General features: G+C 33.6%; 1 protein-coding gene across 5 annotated transcripts in view; it reads right to left on the minus strand.

Annotated features, from left to right (window-relative positions):
• The window catches only part of DDHD1 (DDHD domain containing 1), a gene marked incomplete at both ends in the record, with an annotated part of 69,061 nt that overhangs the window by 21,534 nt on the left and 23,171 nt on the right, over positions 1-24,356 (minus strand). For 2 of the 5 annotated variants that reach the window (XM_084240643.1, XM_084240641.1), the window contains 5 exons: positions 404-510; positions 4,322-4,428; positions 9,203-9,350; positions 10,409-10,537; positions 20,051-20,224. In XM_084240643.1, the coding sequence (XP_084096769.1) occupies positions 404-510; positions 4,322-4,428; positions 9,203-9,350; positions 10,409-10,537; positions 20,051-20,224 (665 nt within the window). Of the gene's footprint in view, positions 1-403; positions 511-4,321; positions 4,429-9,202; positions 9,351-10,408; positions 10,538-12,405; positions 12,508-19,400; positions 19,422-20,050; positions 20,225-24,356 lie in introns of all 5 variants that reach the window. The other 3 variants (XM_084240639.1, XM_084240640.1, XM_084240642.1) reach the window with 3 other exon arrangements.

Genomic DNA, 24,356 nt, shown 5'->3' on the forward strand with positions numbered 1-24,356 from the left:
GCAACAACATGGATGAAACTGGAGGGGATAATGCTAAGTGACATAAGTCAGAAGAAAGACAAATGGAATTTGTTACATGTGGAATATATAGAGAAAATAAACAGACAAAACCAAACCAACACTTGCCATCTGATTGCAAAACTGAGTGAACCAGAAGGGAAAATTAGTAGGGTGGTGGTGGGGGGAGCATAGGGAGGGAGAGAGTGACCCCAAGAAGCATGGTGTAGAATCAGTGGAGCATGGTGTGAAAACACATTTGGAGAGATTTCAACCTATACGTCTAAAAACAAATACAATAATGTAAACACCTTTGCTATAATAAATACATTTTTTAAAAATTCAGGACATATATATCATCAATCTAAAAAATATCCAAAAGCAACAAGATAATCATGATACTTACTTCATCCCGATAAAGTGGACTTGTATAATACATTATGTCCATTGCACTGCTGTTCAACATATCCCTTAAGCCTCGAACTTTGTCAGGAGTAATGGAATCAACGGTATCTACAAATTTAAAAAAAGTTAAACTTAGAGAAAACCTATTTTAGGGAAAAATGAATTGTGGAAAGACATATTCCCTGAAATAATTCGATAATATTTAAATATTCTAGACTAGCTTTAGATCTAATGAATTTTCCATTTTTAAAATATATTACAAGAAAAAAAACAGTAAAGACATGGGACATGGGAAGAAAAAGGAACTAAAGGATGAAAGCCATTACCAAATCTATATGAAAGCCATTATCAAATCTTATTTTTCTTTAATATATTGGATTTTGCCTAACAGGAGTACCCACGGCACAAGGAGGCCATCTCTATTCCTGTGCACAATCTCTGTACTTCCTTTTTTCCTTTTCCTTTGTTTACCCTTGTTGGGCCTGGCAATACACAATTAGAATGCCATTGGTGACAAACCAGCAACAAAGTTTCCTACACTTTACATATCTTTAGTGAATCAAAGACTCTATGGGTAAGAGCTGTCAAATTACAAATATGCACAAAGGCAAATCAGCATTGGGACACTCTTCAGTAACAAAGATAAAACTGGGGTAACTTACAGCATTAAAAAAAACTTACAAAAACTATACCTAACCTATGGAAATTCGACCCAGGGAAGATTATTCATTCAACACTCAATAAAATGATTAGCAATGCAGAAAAATTTGTATTTCTTATAGAAATACAAATTATTTCTTATAGAAATACTTCCTGTTCTTGGATGAATATTGTGATTTGAAAGCACAAGGTAGGCAGGAGAAGGTTACATTTTTAGTCTAGTCCAATTTCTTTCATCTTTCAGTTTTTCACCACCATCAGTCTAAATTACTATTTAATCAAAAAATGACTGTAAAGCAATGATTCAGGCAAAACCTAGAAGTCATTTCAAAGATATAAAGGGAAATATTGTGGCACAAAGTTTATAATCTATACCTATTTTTAAATTGTAAGTGAAAGGTTTGACAACTATGCTGATCTGAAATGTTTACATGTCATTTTAATACATTTCTAAAATAATTTTTACTGTAATAGACACATAATTTTTACTGTAATACATATGAAAGCGTTTATGTGTGCAGCTGATAGAATCATTTATATAAAGGAAAACATATTCCTACCACCTACCTTAAGAATACTGCCAGCATCTTTGAAATCCACAGTATATCTCTAATGACATGCCCTTCCCTCTCTACTAGAGGTAACTGCCAATAAGAAGTTTGTTTTAATCATGCTTTTGCTTTTACACATGCCCATCAATATTAATAATTTTAGCTAATTCATGTCAGTGTTTAAATTTATTTAATTTTGTCTTTATTCAAATACTATGTAAATTGAGCTATATTGTTCATGGTCTGTTTTACTCCCAAACTATGTTTCTGTGAAATTCATCGATGTTGATATATACAGCGCTGTTCCATTCATTTGCACTGTTCATTGTATTCTACTCTATACATAGTTCATAACCTGTTGATTCTCTTTGAGAGACATATGGGTTATTTTTAGTTTTTTGTGAATGCAAACTATGATATATAGGTATGTCTCCTTATACACATGTAGGAGTTTCTTTAGGGTCTCTATGGGAGTAAAATTTTTGTGTCATAGGGTACATGCACATCAAACTATAAAAAAAATTGTCTTCCAAAGTGATTGTACTCATTTACAACCCCACCAATGGTGAATGAGAATCCTCATTGTTGCACGTCCTCACCAACACTTGGTATTGTCACTTTCTTAAATTTTTACCTAACCGATGGATGTAAGCAATATTTCACTGTGGTTTTAATTTGCATTTCCTTCATTACTATAGATGTATATTTTATATACTGTATATATGTTTAAACATTTATATTTATTATGTGATATATAAAACACATATTAAACCTTTGGTGGTTATATCTGTTGCAACATCTTTTCTCAGTTTGTGGGTTGTCTTTCATTCTTTATGATGTCTACTAAGAAACAGAAGTTCCTAATTTTAATTTAATTTATTCCTATTTCTGTTTAGCTGTGCTTTTGTGTCTTGTTTAAGAATTCTTTCCTATGCTGAAATCATGAAGATATGCTCCTGTTATTTTTTTCTAATATCTTGTAAGTCCTTGGTTTCTATATATGCATTTGAGTCAACTGGAATGTGGAAGAGATAAATTTTACATTTTTCATTCATTGGATAACCAGTTACCAAACATCATTTACAGAACAGGCCACCTTTTCATCAATAATCTGCAGTATCACCTCTGTTATATCAGGCTTCCAAGCTAAGCACAGGTCTGTTGAGAGAATATTCCAGCCTGATACACTAATTAATCTACTTGCCTTCCTTGTGTCAGTAATAGACTACTATTTTAGTAAATTATTGAACCTGAGAATGGAGTAATTGGAACACCTAAATTTATACCTCATCATTTGTAAGTACAAGTGACAATCTGGTTCTTATGAATGGTACCTGAAGTAATGGGCAGTCTTGTGGGATTGAATGTTTAACCAGTGGAATTTATACTATCTCTGGGCAACAAGTGTCAAATTGAGTTACACTGTAGGACATTTAATGGGTGTCCATTAAAAAGAAAATTGGTTTGTATGTAGAAAAACATGCATACATTTGGTGTCAGACTGTTGAGGATAAAGAAACAGCAGTGTTTTTCCTTTTGCTTCTTTTATTTAGCACAATGTCTCTGGAGTTCTATCACAGTTACTTAAATCTAACAGAAAATTATAAACTCAGGGAGGTCTTATTAAATGTAAATTCATCCTTGTCTGTATTTCTGAGAAGTCTCAAAATGTATCTGGGTATATGGGAAAAACCCAAAAGAAAGTGTTAATACAATAGAACTTTATGTATGAGCTATTGCTAATGAGAGCTATTGCTAATGAGAACTTTAATCACTAGCATTTAAAAAAAACCTCATTACAGCTTTTGATTCCATTTATGGCTTGATCAGTTATAAATGAAGCTCCTAACTATGAGACAGAATCACAGATGTCTCAGAAGCTTTGGAAATAATCCAGGCAGTATAGCAGTGTGGTAAACAAGACTTCTTAGCATCACATAGACCTCATAACTCCTCCTGCTACTCTTAGCTATTTTCACATTTCACTGACTTTCAATTTCCATATCAATAAGAAGGAAAAAACAGAGATTTCACAGATATGTGAGAAATTTAAATGATACTACATGCAAAATGAAGAGTTCCATGTACATAGTACAGGCTCCACAAAATGGCAGCTCCTATTATGTCTAGCATAACTCTCATTTTCCAGATTATGTACATAGGCAAACTAAACATTCTATTTAAATAGTTTTAATAATTAGGGGACACAATTTTGCATAAGAAATACGCATAATTTGGCTGATAATACCTCTTTAAGGAAGAAAACAAAAATGACCTTATTTAAACATATGTATTATACAATCCGTGAATGCTAAATTATAATTACCAGCCCAGGGAATACAGGAACAACATAACAAAAAACAAAATTCCTGGGATTTTTATCTTCCTCAATATAGAGGAGTAAAATTATTAGGAAGAAAATGTAAGCGCCTATGGAACTGTAGAAACAAATGTTTTAAAAGTATTCCTAAATCATTTGTATGTCAAAAATTTAAGAAAACATTTTGTTCCCCAAATCCACAGAAGACATGGATAAAATACTATCTGTGAAGTCTGTATGTTGGTGCCCAAAAGACACAATTTATATAATTATTTAAAAAAAAAAAATGGAGTGAGTATACCTGAAGATAATTAAATTGAAGACACTTTGTTCCCAATGTGCAACACTGTGTTGCCACTGGGTAAGTCAACTTTTAAAGAAAATGTACCTCCATCTAGAGTAAGTTTTGACCTCCACTCAACAGGCAGAAATTCAACATGTGTTGCATGATTGGAAAAATGCCTTTCTTCCATTTTTCTTGCAGCCTCTCTCATCCTAAAAAATAAAACCAAAATAAAAACAAATTTATATGCCATAAAATATTTTGAATCATAACTCTTCCATTGGCTTATAATGTTACTCAATTATGTTTCAGTTACTGCTATACCATACAATAGTTTGCAATAGCAGGACATTTTTATTTCTTTTTTTTTTTTTGGTGGGACCCTTGCCGGCTGCTGGGGAACAAACCGGCGCTGCAGAGGCTGCAGGCAGCCTCGCAGCCCAGCGCTCAACCGCTGCACCACCAGGGGAAGCCCCATTTTTATTTCCTTTTTAAAAAGATTTTATTTTTATTTATTTTTGCATACAAGAATTGGGGTATAGGCCAGAGGTGCGGGGTGGGGGTGACAGGATCCACCAGAGAGAGAGCGGGGAACAGAAAAGGTGGTTCTACTGAAATACACTGCTAGGGGAAGCAGAGGGTGAGGCAGGAGAGGTATGCTGTGCCATATGCGGGCCATATGCGGGTATGCTGCCCTGGCCAGGGACTGAACTCATGCTGCAGTGGCTGGCGATAGCTTGATAGCACTGAGACTTTAACCTCTGAGCCACCAGGGAAGCCTAGAACACCTTTATTTCAAAGCTATTTTCCTAAATTTGTCATCTATGATTTCAAATATTCAAAACTCCCATGTTCTATATAATTCTATGCATGCATTTTTAGTAGAGAGCACAATAATAAATGCCATTAGGCTATCTACCAGTTCCGAATATTAGCAAGTGTGGCCTGTCTTATTTATTTAATCTATTCGTCCACTCTCCAATCTATTTGCCCTACAATATGGATTTTTAAGTTTAAAATACAGTAAAATTGAATTTTTCTCCTGTTTGGTGTCAATTAAGATTTAGGGTTAGCACCATCACAATCAAAATACAGAATAGTTCTATCATCCTGAAAGATCTCCCTCATGCTAGCCCTCTGAAATTTGTACCCAATTCCACCTACTGGTGGGAATATAGACTGATCCAGTCCTTAAGGAAAACATTACACGGAGGGACCTCAAAATATTAAAAGTAGACCTACCACATGAACCAGCAATTCTAAGCTAAGGCTTCTACCCAAAGAATGCAAAAACACCAATTCAAAGAGTTGTATGCACTCCTATGTTCATTGCAGCATCATTTACCATAATAGCCAAGTTATAGAAACAACCTAAGTACCCAAATGAGTAATTAAGATGTGCTATACTATGGAATATTACTCAGTTATATATATATAAAAGATAAACTGTTGCCATTTGCAATGACATGGAAGGAACTGGAGGGGATAGTGTTAAGTGATGTAAATCAGGAGGAGAAAGAAATAACACATAGTTTCAGTCATATGTGGAATATAGAGAAACAAAACAAAAAGGATGTAAACTAGTATTATCTCAAAAGAAAAAGTTAAAAAGGAGTTTTATCTCTTCTATTTAAGTCTTTGATTCATTTTGAATTTTCCTATTTGATATTACATAGGAACTTAGCTACACATGTGGATATCAAGGTATCTCTGCAGCATGTTTTGACACTGTTTTCAAAAATTAATTGAACTCTATTCTGTTCCACTGGTCTACTGATATCTACATGACAGTCGGCACTGATAATGTTTTGATTACTGCAGCAAATTATGAATTTGCGTAGGTTAATCTTGTTTTTCAAGATTGTCTTGCTTATTCTGGATCCATGCTTTTCCTCAAAATTTTAGGATCAGTTTATCAATTTCTGCAAGAAACATAGGTAGGATTTTAATAGGAATTGCAGTGAATTTATAGATCTATTTGGGAAGAAATGGAATCCTAATATTCTAATTTACAAACATGGGCTGTCTTTTCCATTTATTTAGGTCTTCTTTAATTTCTTTTTTCAGTGTAATATTCGTGCTCTTCTTTCATTAAACTTAGTCCTGAGAATTTTATTATTTTTGATGCAATAATGATTGGAAATGCTTTAATTTTCAGATTGTTCGCTACAAGTCTATATGTTTTTTTTAATCTTGTATCTTGTAACTTTGCTGAGTTCATTTATTATCTGTAATAGCATCTTCATTTCTGTATATTTTCTTAAAATGCTCTCCTCTTCTTCAGTAAGCTTACATAATCCTCCACACCACAGGATTACCATCAGTTGTCCAGTGATTACATATGCAGATGCTAATTGGGAAAGTAGGTATATCTATTGAATAACTTCACCAACTAGTAGGTGACTCTTTATAAAGGAAAGAGAGGAAAGATGAAAGAAGACAGTAAGCAACACAGGAAGGGGGGGGGGGTAGGTAAGACAGACTAAATGCTGGCTGTTAGCAAATTTGCCTTAATAAAAGTGGCAAAATCTATTTCCTAGATTTAAAATATAGTTAGAGGGCCTCCCTGGTGGCGCAAGGGGTTAAGCCCTGTGAACTATCCACAGCCTCTGCAGCACAAGTTCTTCGATCCCCAGCGGGCCAGGGAGCCACCCACATGGCACGGCAGACCTCTCCTATCTGGCCCGCTGCTCCCCTCAGCAGTGTATTTCAGTCCATCTGCCTGTTCTGCTCCCCATTCTGTCTCTGGTAATCCTCTCACTCCCTGCACCTCTGGCCTATACCCCACTTTTTGTATGCATAACTACATGAGAAACATTGAGACCAACAGGGAACGGAGGAAATAAGAAATAGGAATGTTTTAAAAGTAAACCACATCTACTTCAGATTATATAACCCATTACTGTATAACTGTCAGTTTATAAGCTTATTAAACTTCCATGATCTCCTGTTAGTCTCTGAATATTTACTTCCAATTTTGAAAAAGGAGGAAGAAATTAATAGCACCTAAAAATTACTATTCAATTAGGTATCATTAAATATCCTGATAAAATAAGAGAAAATCCTGATTTTCTCTCAATTAGAAAAACAACTGTTAAATAATAAATAATTGATTTAAAAAATATACATATATATTATGTGTATACACAAACACACACACATACATATATGAAAGGAGGGAAAGAGAAAATCATGAATAAAAATACCCAAGATACAGTTTTTACACATGAAAGCTAGGTCCAGATGTGTATTCAGTATGCTATCTTTTATGTGGAATTCTGTATTTGCCTAAAGAAACTCTATAGCTAGAGCATGAAATAAGTGAATACACTGCTTTGAGAAAAAGGATTCATAGAAGAAGATGGAAACAGGAATGGGAGTCAGACTTTTTGCTCTAAATATTTTTTTTCTAGTTGAAGTAATGTTGGCTTACATTATTGGTATTGTATAAGTATCAATACTTATTAAAAATAGATCTACCCTATGATCTAGCAATCTCACTCCCAGGTATTTACCCAAAGAATGAAAAATACCAATTCAAAGGGAAATATTCACTTCCATGTTAATTGCAGTCCTATTTACAACAGCCAAGTTATGGAAATAACCTAATTGCCTAAGGACAGAGGAATGGATTGGAAAAATGTGGTGTGTACACACACACACACACACACACACACACTCTTTATATATATACACACACACATACATACACACATATATGCACAACATATATTTATATATATGCACACAGTACACACACACACACACACACATACACACACACAAAATGGAACACTCCAGATATAAGGAAAGATGAATTCTTGCCATTTGTGACAACATGGACGGAACTGGAGGGAATAGTGCTAAGCAACATAAGGAGAAAGACAAATATCAGATTGTTTCACTGACGTGTGGAATATAGAGAAAGAAAACAAGTGGTCAGGGAACTGAAACACTAAGAAAAAAAATCACAGTTGTCTGCAGAAATGAGAATGACAGAGGGGTAGAGTTAAAGTGGAGAGCAGGGTGTGCAGGGAGCCCAAGTGGACTATGGTGGGGGACTAGGCATGCCTTGGCGGTGGGTGTGGTAACATACAACTGAAGAGGTGTGAGCCTAGACCTCTAAATCATATACATACGTAAATTAATGTTATTTCAATAAAACAGTATTACAATAAAAAGTGATGCAAAATGAAATGTTTTAGAATTACAGAGATGTTGCTGAGGACATAGTTTTTGGTATCATAGTATTTTCTTTCTAAGGACTTGAGAACTCTATTACTTGACGTCTCAAGCAGATAAACTGCTCTCACATACAACTATCTGTTCATAAATATGCCGAGAGTTCCTTTACACTGTCTACTAGTTCAGAGCCAAATTTCAAGCGGAATCCTTAACCCTAACATTTCCTTTAAAAAGTCATTAACATTTTTGAACACACTTGAATGCAACCCCCTTATCCCCAAACAACTTAACCAGTTTTTAGAATAAAGCAATTTATGAGGCAAATAACCTGCCTGGTATTTTGTAAAGCACCCACTGTTCTCTGTGTAAAATTCAGAGTTGAGTTGCAATTAACTGGACAGGTTAATTGCTAACTGGCAATTTAAACAAGTCTTTGTTTTTTCAGAATTATGCAATTTTGCTGTATTCTCAGTTTCTGCAGTTCAGAGAGTAAAATATAAATTTAAAACTAGACTTTTCTTTTGCTTTTGACCTTAGTTTAATGGACATTATTACCACATTAAGTTAAAATGTCTTTGTTACTCCACTATACTGTGGGAAGAAAAAGAAAAACAAAGTATCATCATCATAATCTATACATAATGACTCTTAAAATTTGGTCCAGAAAATTCACCTACAACTTAAGTGATAGAATTGGCATTGGAGAACCATGTGGTGCAGTGATTAATTTCTGGACCAAAAAAACCTGGGCAAAGTTTGGATTCTAGACTAGATGGAGAATGCATTCATCAAAGAACTCACATGGCTGTATTTTTGATAATTCTTCCTTGGTCCATTTTCTGCCCAATACCATGCACAACAAATACAATATGGGTGGTCTGTGATGGCTTGTCTTCTAATGTGGCTTCTTCTACATAACCTCTATGAAGTCTGGTCCCACTACTTGATGCTGTAGAAAAATTATGATTCTAAGTTTACTGTTTATTCCAGAAATAACATTTTCACAATATATTGAATGAAACAAAGAAAGGACTACTAAGGAAAAATTCAGTGAACTGGGGAAGAATATGTTGTTAAATGATGTATATTGACTGGTTCTGATATAAAGTGCTGAATTGGTCATGACACCAAAGCCAGAAACCATAAGGAAAAACAAAAGGAAGGATGAACTGAACACAGAAAAATTAAAAACATCTCTTTAAAAAAAAAGCATGAAGCAATAATAAAAAACAAATGACAAATGGGAAAATTTTTGACAATATGGGTTCATAATTAATTACCAATTAATAATTGATGTAAATTAATTATATACAAAGAAAGCTTGCTATCAAAAAGTGAAAAGACAAAACATTCAAAATAGGCTAAATATATAAGGTAATTCACAAAACAAATACAACTGGCTGATATAAAAAGAGGTTTTTAAACATATCTGTTGTAAAAGAAATGAAAAAGTGAGGTAATAAAACTATCACTTAAATTTTTTGGGAAAAATTTGTCTTTTGATAATGCTCTCATTATTTTCACATACCATTCCCTCTTTTCTTTTAGTTTAACTTCTTACCTCACTGCCTCAATTTCCTCACCTTCTACTTACGCTTCAACCCACACCAACTTGGCTTCCTCCCTATCAGTCCATCTAAGTAACTACTGAATTCCATGTTACTAAATCCAATGGAAAGTTTTCAGTCTTCATTTTCCTTGACACTATGTTTCAACTGTCATGTTTTATTTTCACATCATTGCCTCTGGTTTGACTGGTTTTGTGCTTTTAGAAATACAAAAAGTATTTGCTAATCTTGTCGGATCATTCTAAATATATTAATTATTCATTGTTGAATACATGTCAACTCCAAAACTTAATGATAGTCTCATTTAGTAGTAACTGCCATTAAATTTAACATATATTTAAAATACACTTAAAATGAATTAAAATAGTATATTTTGAATGAGAGGGAAAAGCCAGATTCCCCGAATTTTAACAAACTATAGTAATAATTTAACAATTACCTTTAGAAAATCCTAGTTTTTGGGTAACTGTTCTTGCAATTTTAGATGTTGTTGCATCACTATAAAGATAAACTTCATCCACACTGTGCCAATCCACATGATTTCGACTCAGCTTGAAACTATGAATAGCTGTAAAAAGGGAAAACTCATTTTAAGGTCTCCAAAATAAACTTCACTTGTGTGAAAAATTATGATACATGGATTTTAAAATCAGTATTATCTAACAACTCAAATATGTAAGTTAGTTCAATGAAAACCTATTTCATTGAAAAACATACTGATATGAATTAGCTAATTGTAACAGAGAGGGACTTTATAGCAACTTGGAACATGTAGTAACTTGCTTAATTACCATAATTTTAACCTCAGGCACATAGTTAATATGTTTTATTATTAAATAACTGCTTCCCCAGGAGATGTGACATTCCTTCAGTCTAAGAATAAAGACCTTCAATGAAAGTCTTCAATAGCTTTGACAGAGGAACTTAAGTTCTATTTCTTTTGTTTATATTATTTTTGGATCTATGAAAATTTTACTTTGTGCAAGACAAGCTAAGACTCGGAGGAAAAAAATTTACCTTTAAAGTGTTAAGAGAATAATTTAGTTTACTAAAATATAAAGTATTTTTGGAATGGACATTAAAGTCAATTATCACTGGCTATTGCTCACCATAACAGAAATCCAAATTAAAAGATGTTTTAAAAAGAAATCAAAGAAAAACTTTTTCCACTATGTGGTTCAAATCAATACTGGTCACTGCATTTCTGTAACAGATATACTTGATGCAAATGAGCTCTTTAAAAAAAGGGCAATCAAACCCATATGATCTAGGAATACATAATCTCTGTGAGGCAAGGACTATGTCTTGATTATTCTGTGTCACTAGCACTAAACACAGTGCTAATACAATGCCTAACATCACAAATTCAATAATGTTTGTGGAAGTTGTGAAAGCAATGGATTAAAGAAAGTCATAATGTATCCACCAATTCATAGCTTATTAATTCTTATATTCTGAACATCTTAATCTTTCCCTCTATATCTGATACAGAGGTAAGGAAAATTCACATACCCATCTTTCAGAAAACCAAGAACCTTCAAACTATCCCCGATTTTCTTAAAATCCTCTTTAAACAAAATATTATCTCCCATAACATATGAAAACACAGAGATCCAAACAGATTAATTAATGACTTGCCACAAAGCTAATTATTGGCAGAGTCTAATTCTTCTCATTTGAAAATGAATTAAAAATAACCTTACGCTAAGTATCAAAGGATATAGCCCTGGTCAAGACTGAAACTTGTAAAACATTATTATGAAAACCTACTCTGAACTATAATACATAAAAGAGTAAGTCCTTTCTGGGGAAATGCACTCTTATGATATAAACGCAATTTCAAAAATTTAGGAAAAAACAGTATTATATACTTATTTTCCAGAACACATTACTAACGATGAAGACAAGACCAAGATGCAATTACATAACATACATTAATCATATATTCAAATCCACAGAAAACAATGTTCAAACCCAGCTTTTTAAATAAAAGAATTTTTCATAAGTTAAACATCTATGCAAGATTTTATCAGCTATTCACTTTTCTAATTCGATGTCTGATCCAAGTCACTATTTTAAGATTTTTATCTAACATTTTTGTTAAAATAGTTTTGGCATATACTTAAAATACTGAACTACAAAAGACTGAGATATTAAAAGAGTAGTGTTAGTCAACAAAATTTTGTTTCCCCTTAAATCATCCACATACTGTCTTTAAAGTAAAAGGTCTTTAATATTGGCAAATACTTCCTTACTGGATATGCATATTGGTCACAAATATTTTACCTCTTTAATTAACTAAGCACAATAGCACAATGGATACATTTCTAAAAAACTAATAATTTCTATGCTAAATACAACTGAATGTCATAAACACACTAATGCTATAAGCCAGGAATATAACTACATGGAGAAATAAAACTACAATTACAGTACCTTGGGAACGCTTTCGCTTAAGACCTGCTGCATCTGTATTCTCCTTATATCCTCTCCATTTGAACAGAGAAGGGAGGGAGAAGGGAGGGAGGTGGTAGACAACTAAGAAAGCAAAAACACTGAGCTTCAAAGTAAATTTTAAATGAGTTTTGCCTTTTTGTCTTTTTGTTGTATTAAGTTAAAAATGAGTTATATTTGACAAACATTATTCTAAATGCTTTTACAATATAATTTCTAATTAAACATCAATAAAGCAAAGCATTAGTTTAATGTTTATCAAATATTGCTCTATTTTTACTAAAAAAAGGCAAATGATATATAAAAATTTATCAGGTAAAGACAACTATGCGACCATTACTTTTAATGTCTTTGCACAGATAGAATAAAAAAGTAGAACATGACATTTTTGTATGTGTATGATTTAGGAACCCCATCTTTATAGAACTAAGGTTATTTACTCTCACCAAATATGTGACTATGACATAGTAAACAGCTGATGTGCAAATTGAGAATATAGTAACATTCTAAATATCTAATTGCCATTTTCCTGGGAAAATACCACAGTATACATTCCACTGCATGCTTTTCATTACTAAAGTATAATGGAGGCTTCCCACAGAAATAAAGTATTCTTTTCACAATTTTGTTCAAATTGTAAGACTTAACAATATGAAACTTTTAATTTCTAAAAACAAAAACAAAAAACCTAAATTGAAAAGCTCCACTTTTAACTGATTGAGAAAACAATGAAAAAAATCACTAGTAAAAATGTATGCTGTGACATCTTGTAAGCATGAAATAAAATAGCGTAAGTTAACATAGTTTTGATATTTGGCAAATCAGTAGATAACCTTAAAGTCAACATTTTCCATGTCAAATTTTCTAACTGTATATATTAATACATTTCTTTACATTCAAATAAGCATTTAAAAACCTACTTGAAATAAAACCTACCAATTTGTTTCTGAAAAGTTCAGTTAGTGAACCACGTTATGTCCAAATTAATGTTGTATACATCTGATTTTCATCCTCACTCCCTTCTACATTAATGCTACATTCAAAGGTTAAATACTGCTCAAATATGAATAAATTTCAATCATATAGTACTAGAAATATAAATACTCTGTTGTAGAGAAAGATGAAATACAAAGATTTGTGCAGTAAATTGAAAAATGCTTACAAAGGCATTTAATTAATGAATTTGATTAGCTATAAAAAACTATATATTATTTAATTAGACAGCTATAACGCTACGGACTAGGATTAAAAGCTGGGTTGTAACATCAGGATTATAAAACATTTCAATATCACAGAGAGTGGAAAATGACAAAGCAATTTCTTCACTGAAAATGTTTCTTCTTTCATGTGCCTTCTGGTCAGTTATTGAGGAGTAGATCTACCATGTGCATGAAACATTTTTAAATAAAAAAGTCATTAGGAAAAATTAACATAACAAATCAAACTGGCATAAATTTGGGACTCTACTACTCAAAGAAACAAAACCCCAATTTTGTAAATCTACTTGTAAAACTAACAGGAACCAATTCCACATTTATCAAAAGAGAACTAATGGGAAAGATATGCTCCATATGGCCAAACTTCAAAATTATGCAAGCTAGTCAAGAAAATGGAAGACTTCTTTCTAAAGGAATATAATTTAAGGATTAAAAATCCCAATATACTAAAAATAGAGAAGCATATTTATTTAAAGCATTTTCACAAAATTAAAAACACTTCTTTACCTTTCCTTCTCAAATTTAATTCTTATTGTCACTTGAAAGACATTTGTTTTATTTGTTATAGCACCCTATAGCATAGAGAGTGTAATTTTTTTCCACCCAAAGCAAAGAATTAGGGGGTACTATCTTAAGTAGAGACAGAAAGGTTACTATCAATCTCAACAGAGGTCACCATTAAAGGAAATTCATGTGCCAGAAAGCATTACTTATTTTTTCTTCTTCTAAAACAAAGCTTCAACTATGATGTCTTACGTAGTGTTAGCAAAAGTATCCATAATTCAAAATATGACTGAAAACACGTATTAAACACATATATTTAAGTTTTACATAACAATAAAAACATTTAAAGTACTAAAATAGTATATCATAGATAGTTCCTTACTAATTTCTTAAAGAATTTTTTTTTTTCATTATACAATTCTGAGAGCAACAGAATATCACAAACTGGAGGAGGATGTGATGGGGAGAGAGACTGCTGATGATATACTAACCCTTAGAACAACCCAGTATCATAAAAACTGACAACCTGGATAATCTCAACCTCAGGGATAGGAGGTTTATACATCTCAAACTCATCAACTATAGTGAGGCAATTCTGGCAATCATTTTTGGAGCTCAGAGAAAGGCTTAGCTAGTACTCTACCCTCTTTTCCTTCACCCCCTTTTTGACCTTTGATCTGTCATATTTACAATTTGGGATATCCTCATTCAGCAACAGTGACAGGATTACACTCTTTATAAGCCAAATTGCTAAATGTGGTCAATCTGATTGATAGATGTACTAACACCTGCCAATGTATGCCAAATGAGTTTGAACAATAAAAAGTCCATTTTAAAAAACTTTCACATTATCTGTTAATTATTCATAGTGTAACTCCTGGAGACAGCATAGTTAGGTCTTGCATCCTTAACAAATTTGTCAGTCTCCTTAATGGGAATGTTAGTTCACTTGCATTTACTGTATTGGTGTGGGAGAATTAATTCTACCATTTCCCACTCATTTTTCTCTTTGTTCCATCTGTATTTTGTTTCTTTGTTCCTGCTTTCTTTTTAGTCACTATTTTATTATTTGTTTTAATTACTCTATTGGCCTTTAAAAAAAAAACCTTTTTACTGTGGAATAATTTTAGACTTACAGAAAGTTGCAGAAATAATACAGAAAGCTACCATACATCTTTTAGCCAATTCCTCCTATTGTTAGCATAACTATAGTACAATTATCAAAACTAAAAAATTAACCTTGATGCAATATTAACAATTGAAATACAGACTTTATTCAGATTTGCCCAGTTTTACTAATTAATATTTTTTTAGTTATTCTAGGTTCCACCGAGAGTACCACATTGCATTTTGTTATCCTAGTTCCTTTGTCTCCTTTAGTCTGACAAATTCCTCATCTTTCCTGATCCTAACACTTTAAAAATTTTTTTCAGTTCTATAGAGGTATAATTGACAAAACTGTAAGATATTTAAAGTGTATATTGTGGTGATTTAGTATAGCTGTATATTGTAATATGGTTTCCCCCATCTCGTTAGTATGACAGTGATACTTTTGAAGAATACCAGTCAATTATTTTGTAGAATGTTCCTCAGTTTAAATTTGTCTGATGTTTTCTCATGATTGGATTTAAGGTTATGCATATTTTGGCCGGAGTGACTAATTCATTTAGTCGCAGGACTAAATTCATTTACTTCACCATTCTTTTATTTCTTAATGATTAATGTTTATATAGATAAATTATAAATTAAATGAAACCCTAATCTAGTATTTGGTTTAAGTATTTACAAAATTACTTATTTGAAGACCTCGCTGATTCATCCCCAGTGAATTCTTGGCTTTCACTTGTTAGGCTGCTAAACAAACATTTCCTAGTCTAAGAGATAGGATGTGAGCAGAATCAATTTTCATTTTAACCCTCAATCTAAATTAAGATTAAACTAAATCTGGGCCTCCCCGGTGGCGCAGCCGTTGAGCGCTGGGCAGCGAAGCTGCCTGCAGCCTCTGCAGCGCAGGTTCGAGCCCCAGCCACCGGCGAGGGTCCCACATGGCACTCAGACCTCTCCTGCCGCGCCCGCTGCTCCCCTCAGCAGTGTACTTCGTCAGCCTGCCTGCTCTGCTCTGCTCCCCGCTCCGGCTTTGGTGAATCCTCTCACCCTCCCGCTTTTCTGACACTACCCAGGGCTTGTATAAATAAATAAATATATCTTAAAAAAAAAAAAAAAGATTAAACTAAATCTGGGGCCTCCCTGGTGGCAAAAGGGCTGAAGACGCAACCTATAAAGTTCACCGCAGCCACTACAGCACAAGTTCAATCCCCGGCCAGGGAGGTGACCCACATGGTGCAGCAGACCTCTCCTGACTCGCCTGCTGCTCCCCTCAGCAGTGTATTTTGGTCGATCTGCCTGTTCTATTCCCCGCTCTGTCTCCGGTGAGTCCTCTCACCCCCCAAAAAAACTCTGGCCTGTCTCCCAGTTCTTGTATGTATAAATAAGTAAATCTTTAAAAAAAAGAGATTAAACTAAATCACAAGTGATTATGTTTGTGGACTATCTTAATGTAAAAATGTCATGATAAACTTTCATAAATCTATTTAATCAATGCTTGCTTTGAGATAAGAAGATTTTTATGAAGAAAAATATCAAATATCCCACTCATCTTATAGCAACAGCTAACCTAACCAAAACACAAACAAGATCAGAAAGAAGTCATTTTATTTTAATGTCCTTCAAGAACTTGGTTTATTTTCTTAGAAATTCCACAGAACACTTTAATAATAAACAATGAGAAATTCCTGAATATAATATTGAAAAATGCTTTAAATTATTAAATGGGTTTTTTTCAGAAAGCCTTGAGTAACTCCATTGTATTGTGATGGCTAGGTTTCTTTATCCAAATAGCTTTTCAGAATGTATAACATTCACTGTCTACTGTGTTATGTTGTGCTTCCTCTCATAATTGTTCTCAGCTATAGGTTTTATCTTCCCCAATAGGTTTTAAATGGACAGGGAAGAAGAAACCCTGCCCCTATTTTTCACAAAAGTGCTTAGCACTGTACTATATTCACATGGAAGCACTGAAAATCTGACAATATGGGCCTCCACAACCTATGAAGCTATTCACAGCCATTGCAGCACAAGCTTGCACCCCGGCTACAGAGCTGCCCATATGGCGCAACAGACCTCTCCTGACTCTCCCGCTGCTTCCCTCAGCAGTGTATTTTAGTCAATCTGCCTGTTCTGTTCCCCACTGTCTCTGGTGAATCCTCTCACTCTCCCCCATATCTCTGGCCTGTACCCCAGTTCTTGTATGCATAAATAAATAAATCTTTAAAAAAAAATCTGACAATATGAAGACACAAGGTTTGATCACACATACATGAAAAACTCTAGGTGGATAGGTCATTTTTTAAAATGAGGTAATGTTGGTTTACAATGGAAAAGGTATTTCTCCCCCTGAAATTAATGATATACGAAATTTCAGAAGCTTGTAAGCAGCAAAATAATCAAGAGATTATAATATTTTTAATCTTAATCTTAGATGTGGTAAATTTGAGCTATTTTTATAACAATGGTGGCTTTTTGGACTGCAAATGTTCTTAAGATCAGTGGCAATTTTCAAGTGTACTACAAAATTCCCTACATTTTCAAAGTTAAATCTTAACCTATAAATGTATGTTTTACATAATACTGAAAACACATGAAATGGCTAGAAATTTATGATAAAACTATAAATATTGAATTGACTCTTTGTTAATAGTAAAACACCCTGATGCTTTACCTATGTGCCACAGCACATTTTTGAAAATCAAATTTTTCTAATGAACCTCAAAGAATCATCATTTTGCAAGATTACAAGTGTTTTAACACTATAACGATTTTCTGTTACTATTTTTATCATTCAATGAATATCCTTAAAGTCATCAAAAATATTATCAATATTCTAGATTAGGATTCTAGAATCCTTAATCACATACACTGAAAGGCATGCTAAAATTTCACAAACTATGTTTTATGTCAGACTTATTTAGGTGACTAGCTCATAAAATTAGGGTATTTTGAAGGAAACTGCTACATTTAACATTTAGGTAGAGAGTAGGAGTAAAAAGGACACATGAAATTATAAATTTTATTGCCATAAGAACAAGATTTCAAGTAGTTGGGGGGATCTAGAGATGAAACAGAGTTGATGAATAATTTCTACATGAGGAATTAAGTGGAAAAAAATGTTTTGAACACAGTATGAGAAAGGGGAACAATCTACTTATATTTTTCATGTTCATCCTTTTTCTCCAAGCTGTTGCTAAGGAATTTGGGTAACTAACCTGGGTTTAAGGTGAATTGCTACTTTTTAAGGCAAGGCTTAAGAAGAATTTAAAAAAGAAAAAAATCTTGTTTAGGATTAGATTTCTTTAATGGCAATGAAACTATTCAGTTTCAAATATTACGAAGCAGGCCTTTGTGATTATTTATGATGAAAGATTACAAAATACTCAGTAGCCACTAATAAAAGATCACAAATATATAAAATATGCTATCTGTACTATTATCAAAGTATTATTTCCATGGCAAAATGCAGGAATGTAGATATAGCTCTGTTCTGTAGGTATGAAACTGCTCCTTATATATTGATATGTAGGAACCATGAGCTTGAAATGAAATAAGAATATATATGACTTTACAGATTGGGAAAATGAGGTGTTCCTAGAGTACAGTATATGGCACATAACAGAAAACTATTATATAAATTTGATAGTTTTAATTGCCAATTTATTCATAAGTCACAATTTTCATCAATAATACAGATTTTAACTAACTAGATACAAAAGATACTTTAATTTGAAACAATTTAAACTAATTTCCTTGTTTGTCAGAAGTGTGTGTATGTTTAGAGATATAATTAAAAACAGTAGGAGAAAAAAAGGAACTGGAATGTTACTAACAATTAAAAAAAGTCAACTTTAAAGCTTAGTGATTTGCATTAATTATCTTACATAAACAATTAACTTCTAACCACAGATTTCATTTTTTCAAGTTGCACTCTGTGAATTACTCAATATTGAGTTTTTCTGCTTTAGAGATGTTTCACGAAGAGAAGGGAAAAAATACCTTCATTGTATTTTAGTTCACTAGATTCAGTAGGTCTTGCCAAGAAACCTCCCAAATAAAGGCAATCATGGATGAAGAAACGCTTTTAGAAAAAAAAAAAAAAAATTGGAGGACTCTATAAATTCTAATCTACCTGTACTGTATACTTACCAGAATAGCTGATCCCACTGCCTGCAGTAAATGGAACAATAGAAGTATTTTTAACTTTACCACATATTTTGAATTTTACTCAAGATCAGACACATAATGAAAAATGATAATCTTGACTATTATGTACATATTTTTAACTTTTGCAAGAATATTCAAGCACTAAATAAGGAAATGAAAGGAACGGACTGTTTCAAATTAAAAGCTGATATGGTTAACAACATAGAGACAACTAAGAGATACTTATAGTAAGGTAAGTTTTTGTTAAATTCCAGGAAGAGAACCAACATTCAAATATTAATAAAACTGATCTTTTGATATAAGGGATTTTTAAGTGCAATTTTCTTTGATAACTAAAAACACTAAAAAAAAAAAAAAAACCCTAACTCAAAGAGGACATTATAACAAATTGTTATTATAATAAATCATGTTAGTTTCATGCCAATGAACATACACATTAAGTAAAATAAAAATTGAGACAGTTCAGAAATTCATGGCAGTTTTAAATTCTAAAATAACAATAAAATGCTTAAAAAAGTCAGAAATTTTATGAATTATAACTTCAATTTTATCAAACTTCAATCTACTCTAAACTTGATATCAACTTACTTGGTTTAGAGAACATATTAATTAAATGTATTAAATGGTCTTACCATCTTTTCCATCTATGGGTTTTGACACTTCAATATCAAAATTTTCCTGCATCTGCTGACCTCTAAAACAGGTGAGATGTTCTTGCTCAATTAAATTACTTTCTTCTTCTTCTAGAGGTTGCCAAGTACCATCAATAAACCACTGCCCACGCATTACTGGTATTTTATCAGCCTCTGAGAAAAGAAATCACAGAATTATACATTTAAGGATCCAACCTCCTAGAAAGAGACATAGTAAATATGTTCTACTCCCCACTCTATATCTGGTAGATCCTTTCACCCCCTGCACCTCTAGCCTAAACCCCAGTTCTTGAATGCATAAGTAAATAAAAAAATAAATCTTAAAAAAAAGGAATAAAAATGAAATGGAAAAAATAAAAACCTAAAAAGCAAAAGCAAAATGAAACAAATGAACTTAGTTATGCAGAATTAGTGGTCTGACCACATGCAAAAAAATTATTTCAAGTGGATTTAAAAGTTATTTATACATATATATTAGATATATCCTATGGACAGAAAGAACTTAAACCTTTTGCAGTAACTACAATGTTACAATTGTTAATAATTGATACTGGAATTGTTAAGCTGAAACAGTACATTTTAAGATAGTAGGTTATATAGGTTAACAGTAAGCTAAGATAAATCTATTAATTTTGTTAATATCAGAAACCAAAATTTTTACCACAAAAGAAACAAATGAAAAAACAAAAAAAAAAAGCTAATTTTATATTTCAATTAGAAATGTATTCAGTTAGGATATAATGGTACTAATGATATATTTTGTTTTTCCTTTTTGCATAGGTAGGCAGTCTTAGGGTAAGATTTGCTTGTATTTTCTCTTAGACTTTCTTTTCTCCATTGAATGCTCTTGGCGCCTTTGTTGAAATTACCTGCTTTATATGCTTAGGTATGTTACTAGGTTCTCAATTCTATTGATTTATATTCTGTTTTTATTCCAGTACCATGTTGTTTTGATTACAATTGCTTTATGGCATAGCTTTCAGAGAAATTTATCTTATATTCCAATAAAACTCTTAACAGAAAGTCATCCTATTGCTTATTAACTTTATTCCTGGGATCACTGAATTGCCTGAGTATTTCTCTGACTTTGTTCATGACAGTTATTTTGGGCTATTAGATCACAATCTTCTGTCTTTAAGTTTGGTTTCTATACAACTGTGATGCCATATTACCTTGAAGTTTCATGTTGCTTGGCAGTATATTCCTCTATGCATTTAGTGTATCAAACACTTAAAAAATTTTTTTGTGAGGTGTTATTTGCTTCAGTTTTAATCCAACAGCTTAGAAATTAATGACTTTCTTTTTTCCCCAGTAGGTGGCTCTATGGCTTTAGTGTTTGTTATTGCTTGCCACTGGTGCTATGTTGAGAGTTGGTAACCTGGACATGGTAGGTGCAACTGCCATGCTTGGATTCTGCTGCTGCATTGGTGGAGAGGGGCACAGATGTTTTTCGTTGCTACAGTGGGAAAGTGGGAAGAGGTGTGACACATGAAGGCAGCCCCACTGTTGTATCTTCTCCTTTGGGTCCTGGGTCTGAGTCTTGACTGTCAGTGCTCTGGAACATAGGCACTGATATGTATGGAATTGACCAAGAGGAGTTACAGTTGTGAATATTCCCTGCACCCTCCTTGTTTGGGTTCTGGTTCTGATGCATGTTCCCTCCACTGCTTGAGATTCAGTTGGGTTGAGACATCTCTACCCTTTCTTTACTGGGACCAGAATGGGGTCAACAGTTTGGCTGTCTCTGCACTACTTGCTCTGCTATCTCCACAACACTTGATACAACCACTTCTGTCACATAGATGTGTGAATCTCTCTGATGTCCTGGTGTCACAGAGTAACCCTTGCTGATTTACAGATGATCTAATAGTTTAGATTCAAAGAGAAATATAGGAAGTGCGTGTTATAACCATTATGTTTGTGGAAGAATTTTCATCAGTGCAAATGTTTTAATTCATATTTTCTGTATTCCTGAGCATTTTAAAGGATAGAGTTCTTAGTGCAAAAGGCATCTACTTCTGCAGATCAGTAAGAGAAATTGCTTAAATAGATGATGTTGTGGTGGTAGTGGAGGGTGGGGACAGGACACATTTCTCTTTCATTTCTCCAGATCCTTAATTTTCTCCTTACTTCCTTTATTCTTTTCACTGACATGGCTCTAAGGGGCACCATTCATTTCTAGCTTCTCTCCAAAGAGTTGATACTTCTTAGTTCCTCTCTCTTTTATACATCTCACCTTCAACTAGTGCTAATAATAACTAAGTTCAGGCTTGTGTTCGTATTTTGCCAGTTGTGTGGGGATATTTTCTTTTTGAAGTCGATTTCACTTGTGCCTCTCTGATTTCTCTTTTTTCTGACCTCTGTTTTTCACTTTCTCTTAAGCCTCTCCTTGCCCCACTCTATCTGTTTTAATTTGTTACTATTTTATATATAGGTGACTAAAAATTCATGGTACTGTCTATCTTGGAGTAATGCTGAAGGTATGAGCTATGGGTTGTGTGATGCTTTTTGGTCTTGTGGTTTTGGGGAAGAACACATGGAGAGATTTAGATAATTGCCATTATTCTCCAGACCCAAAAATCTCATCTCATTTAATCTTGTTTTTCCCAGAGTATTATTTATTTTTTTTTAATGTATTGATTTTTTGTCTTTTTTTTTTTTTTTTAGATTTATTTATTTATTTATACAAGCACTGGGTACAGTCAGAAGCACAGGAGGGTGAGAGATTTCACCAGAGCCAGAGGGGAGAGCAGAGCAGGCAGACTGATGAAGTAGTACACTGCCGAGGGGAGTAGAGGGCAGCAGGAGAGGTCTGGGCTCCATGTGGGACCCTCACCGGGCGGCCGGGGATCCAACCGGCACTGCAGAGGCTGCAGGCAGCTTCACAACCCAGTGCTCAACTGCTGCACCACCGGGTAGGCCCTCATATCATTTAATCTTAATAGTCATTTTAAAGGATAGCAATAAGTAACCCAACTTCATAATAGTATGCTGTCTTAGTGAAATTATGTAACTTACCCAAACACACATAGCTAGTAATATGAGAACAAAGATGCCAACCAAGGTTTGTTTCTAAAGTTTATTCAAGCTCTTTCTCCTACACAATGCAACCTATAGTCTCAAGTAGGAAGAGTTCCCTTTTAGCTTTCCAAAAAAGTAGGTTATTTATCTGTGTTGGTAATTTTAAAATTAAAATATTAGGAAATTTTATATTGCCGGCCTATTATGAGGATTGATGTGCCTTGTTTCTCTAGGACTCTTAATTTTCCCTAACATTCCTGTCTTTAGAAACTCAATCCCTCTTCTACAGAGCTGCCAGAGAATCTTTCTAAAATAACATAAATCATATTACTATATGAAATTCTTTTATGACCACTGCCCTCAAATATAAACTTTGAACTCTACAGAGTAATTTTAACTTCTTTAAAATCTTTCCTTGGACTGCATCTTCAAACGCCTGATACTTGCTACTTTAGGTGTTCACTCATCTGATAACATGTGAATGTCTACCATGAACCAAGCACAAGTGTAGGCTCTGGGAGATATACAAGATAATGTTGATGCTGTGTTACCCAGGTCAAGGACAGTTCCCTGAATAGGTTATGCTGAGTCTTATTTTTATTTATTTTTAAAGATTTATTTATTTATTTATACAAGCACTGGGTACAGTCAGAAGCACAGGAGGGTGAGAGAATCCACCAGAGCCAGAGCAAGGAGCAGAACAGGCAGACAGATGGAGGACACTGCTGAGGGGAGCAGCGGGCATGGCAGGAGAGGTCTGCGCACCATGTGGGACCCTCGCTGGCGGCCAGGGATCAAACCGGCACTGCAGAGGCTGCGGGCAGCCTCGCAGACCAGCGCTCAATCGCTGCGTCACTGGGGAGGCCCTTGAGTCTTATTTTTATAACCTCTAAGCACTATTTCTTATGTCTTAGACAGTCTTTCCTTTTGTTTTTTTCATTTAGCTAACTTTTCTTCAGGAGGCCTTTTGTTACCTTCCCTTATCCTGATTCTACTGAATTAATTCTGTGCACCTCTGTCTGAGTTTATCTTATTGCTTATTTTGGTAGTCTTTCTCATTTTTGTGTGAACCTTGAATATAGGCAATATGTCCTCACATATCTCTAGAATCTAAAAGCTACGAGTAGCTATCATAAAGTATGATTTCAATGAAGGCATGTTGAATGTTGCTAAACAAGACATATCTCATTCAACATTGTCCCACTGGTAGGCAAGTCTGGCAAACTGAGTGCTTTCATTAGTGTTACAAGCTGGGTCTTCTTCA

The sequence above is a fragment of the Talpa europaea genome (genome assembly GCF_964194135.1).
Source record: "Talpa europaea genome assembly, chromosome: 8".
NCBI classification, from domain to species: Eukaryota; Metazoa; Chordata; class Mammalia; order Eulipotyphla; family Talpidae; genus Talpa; species Talpa europaea.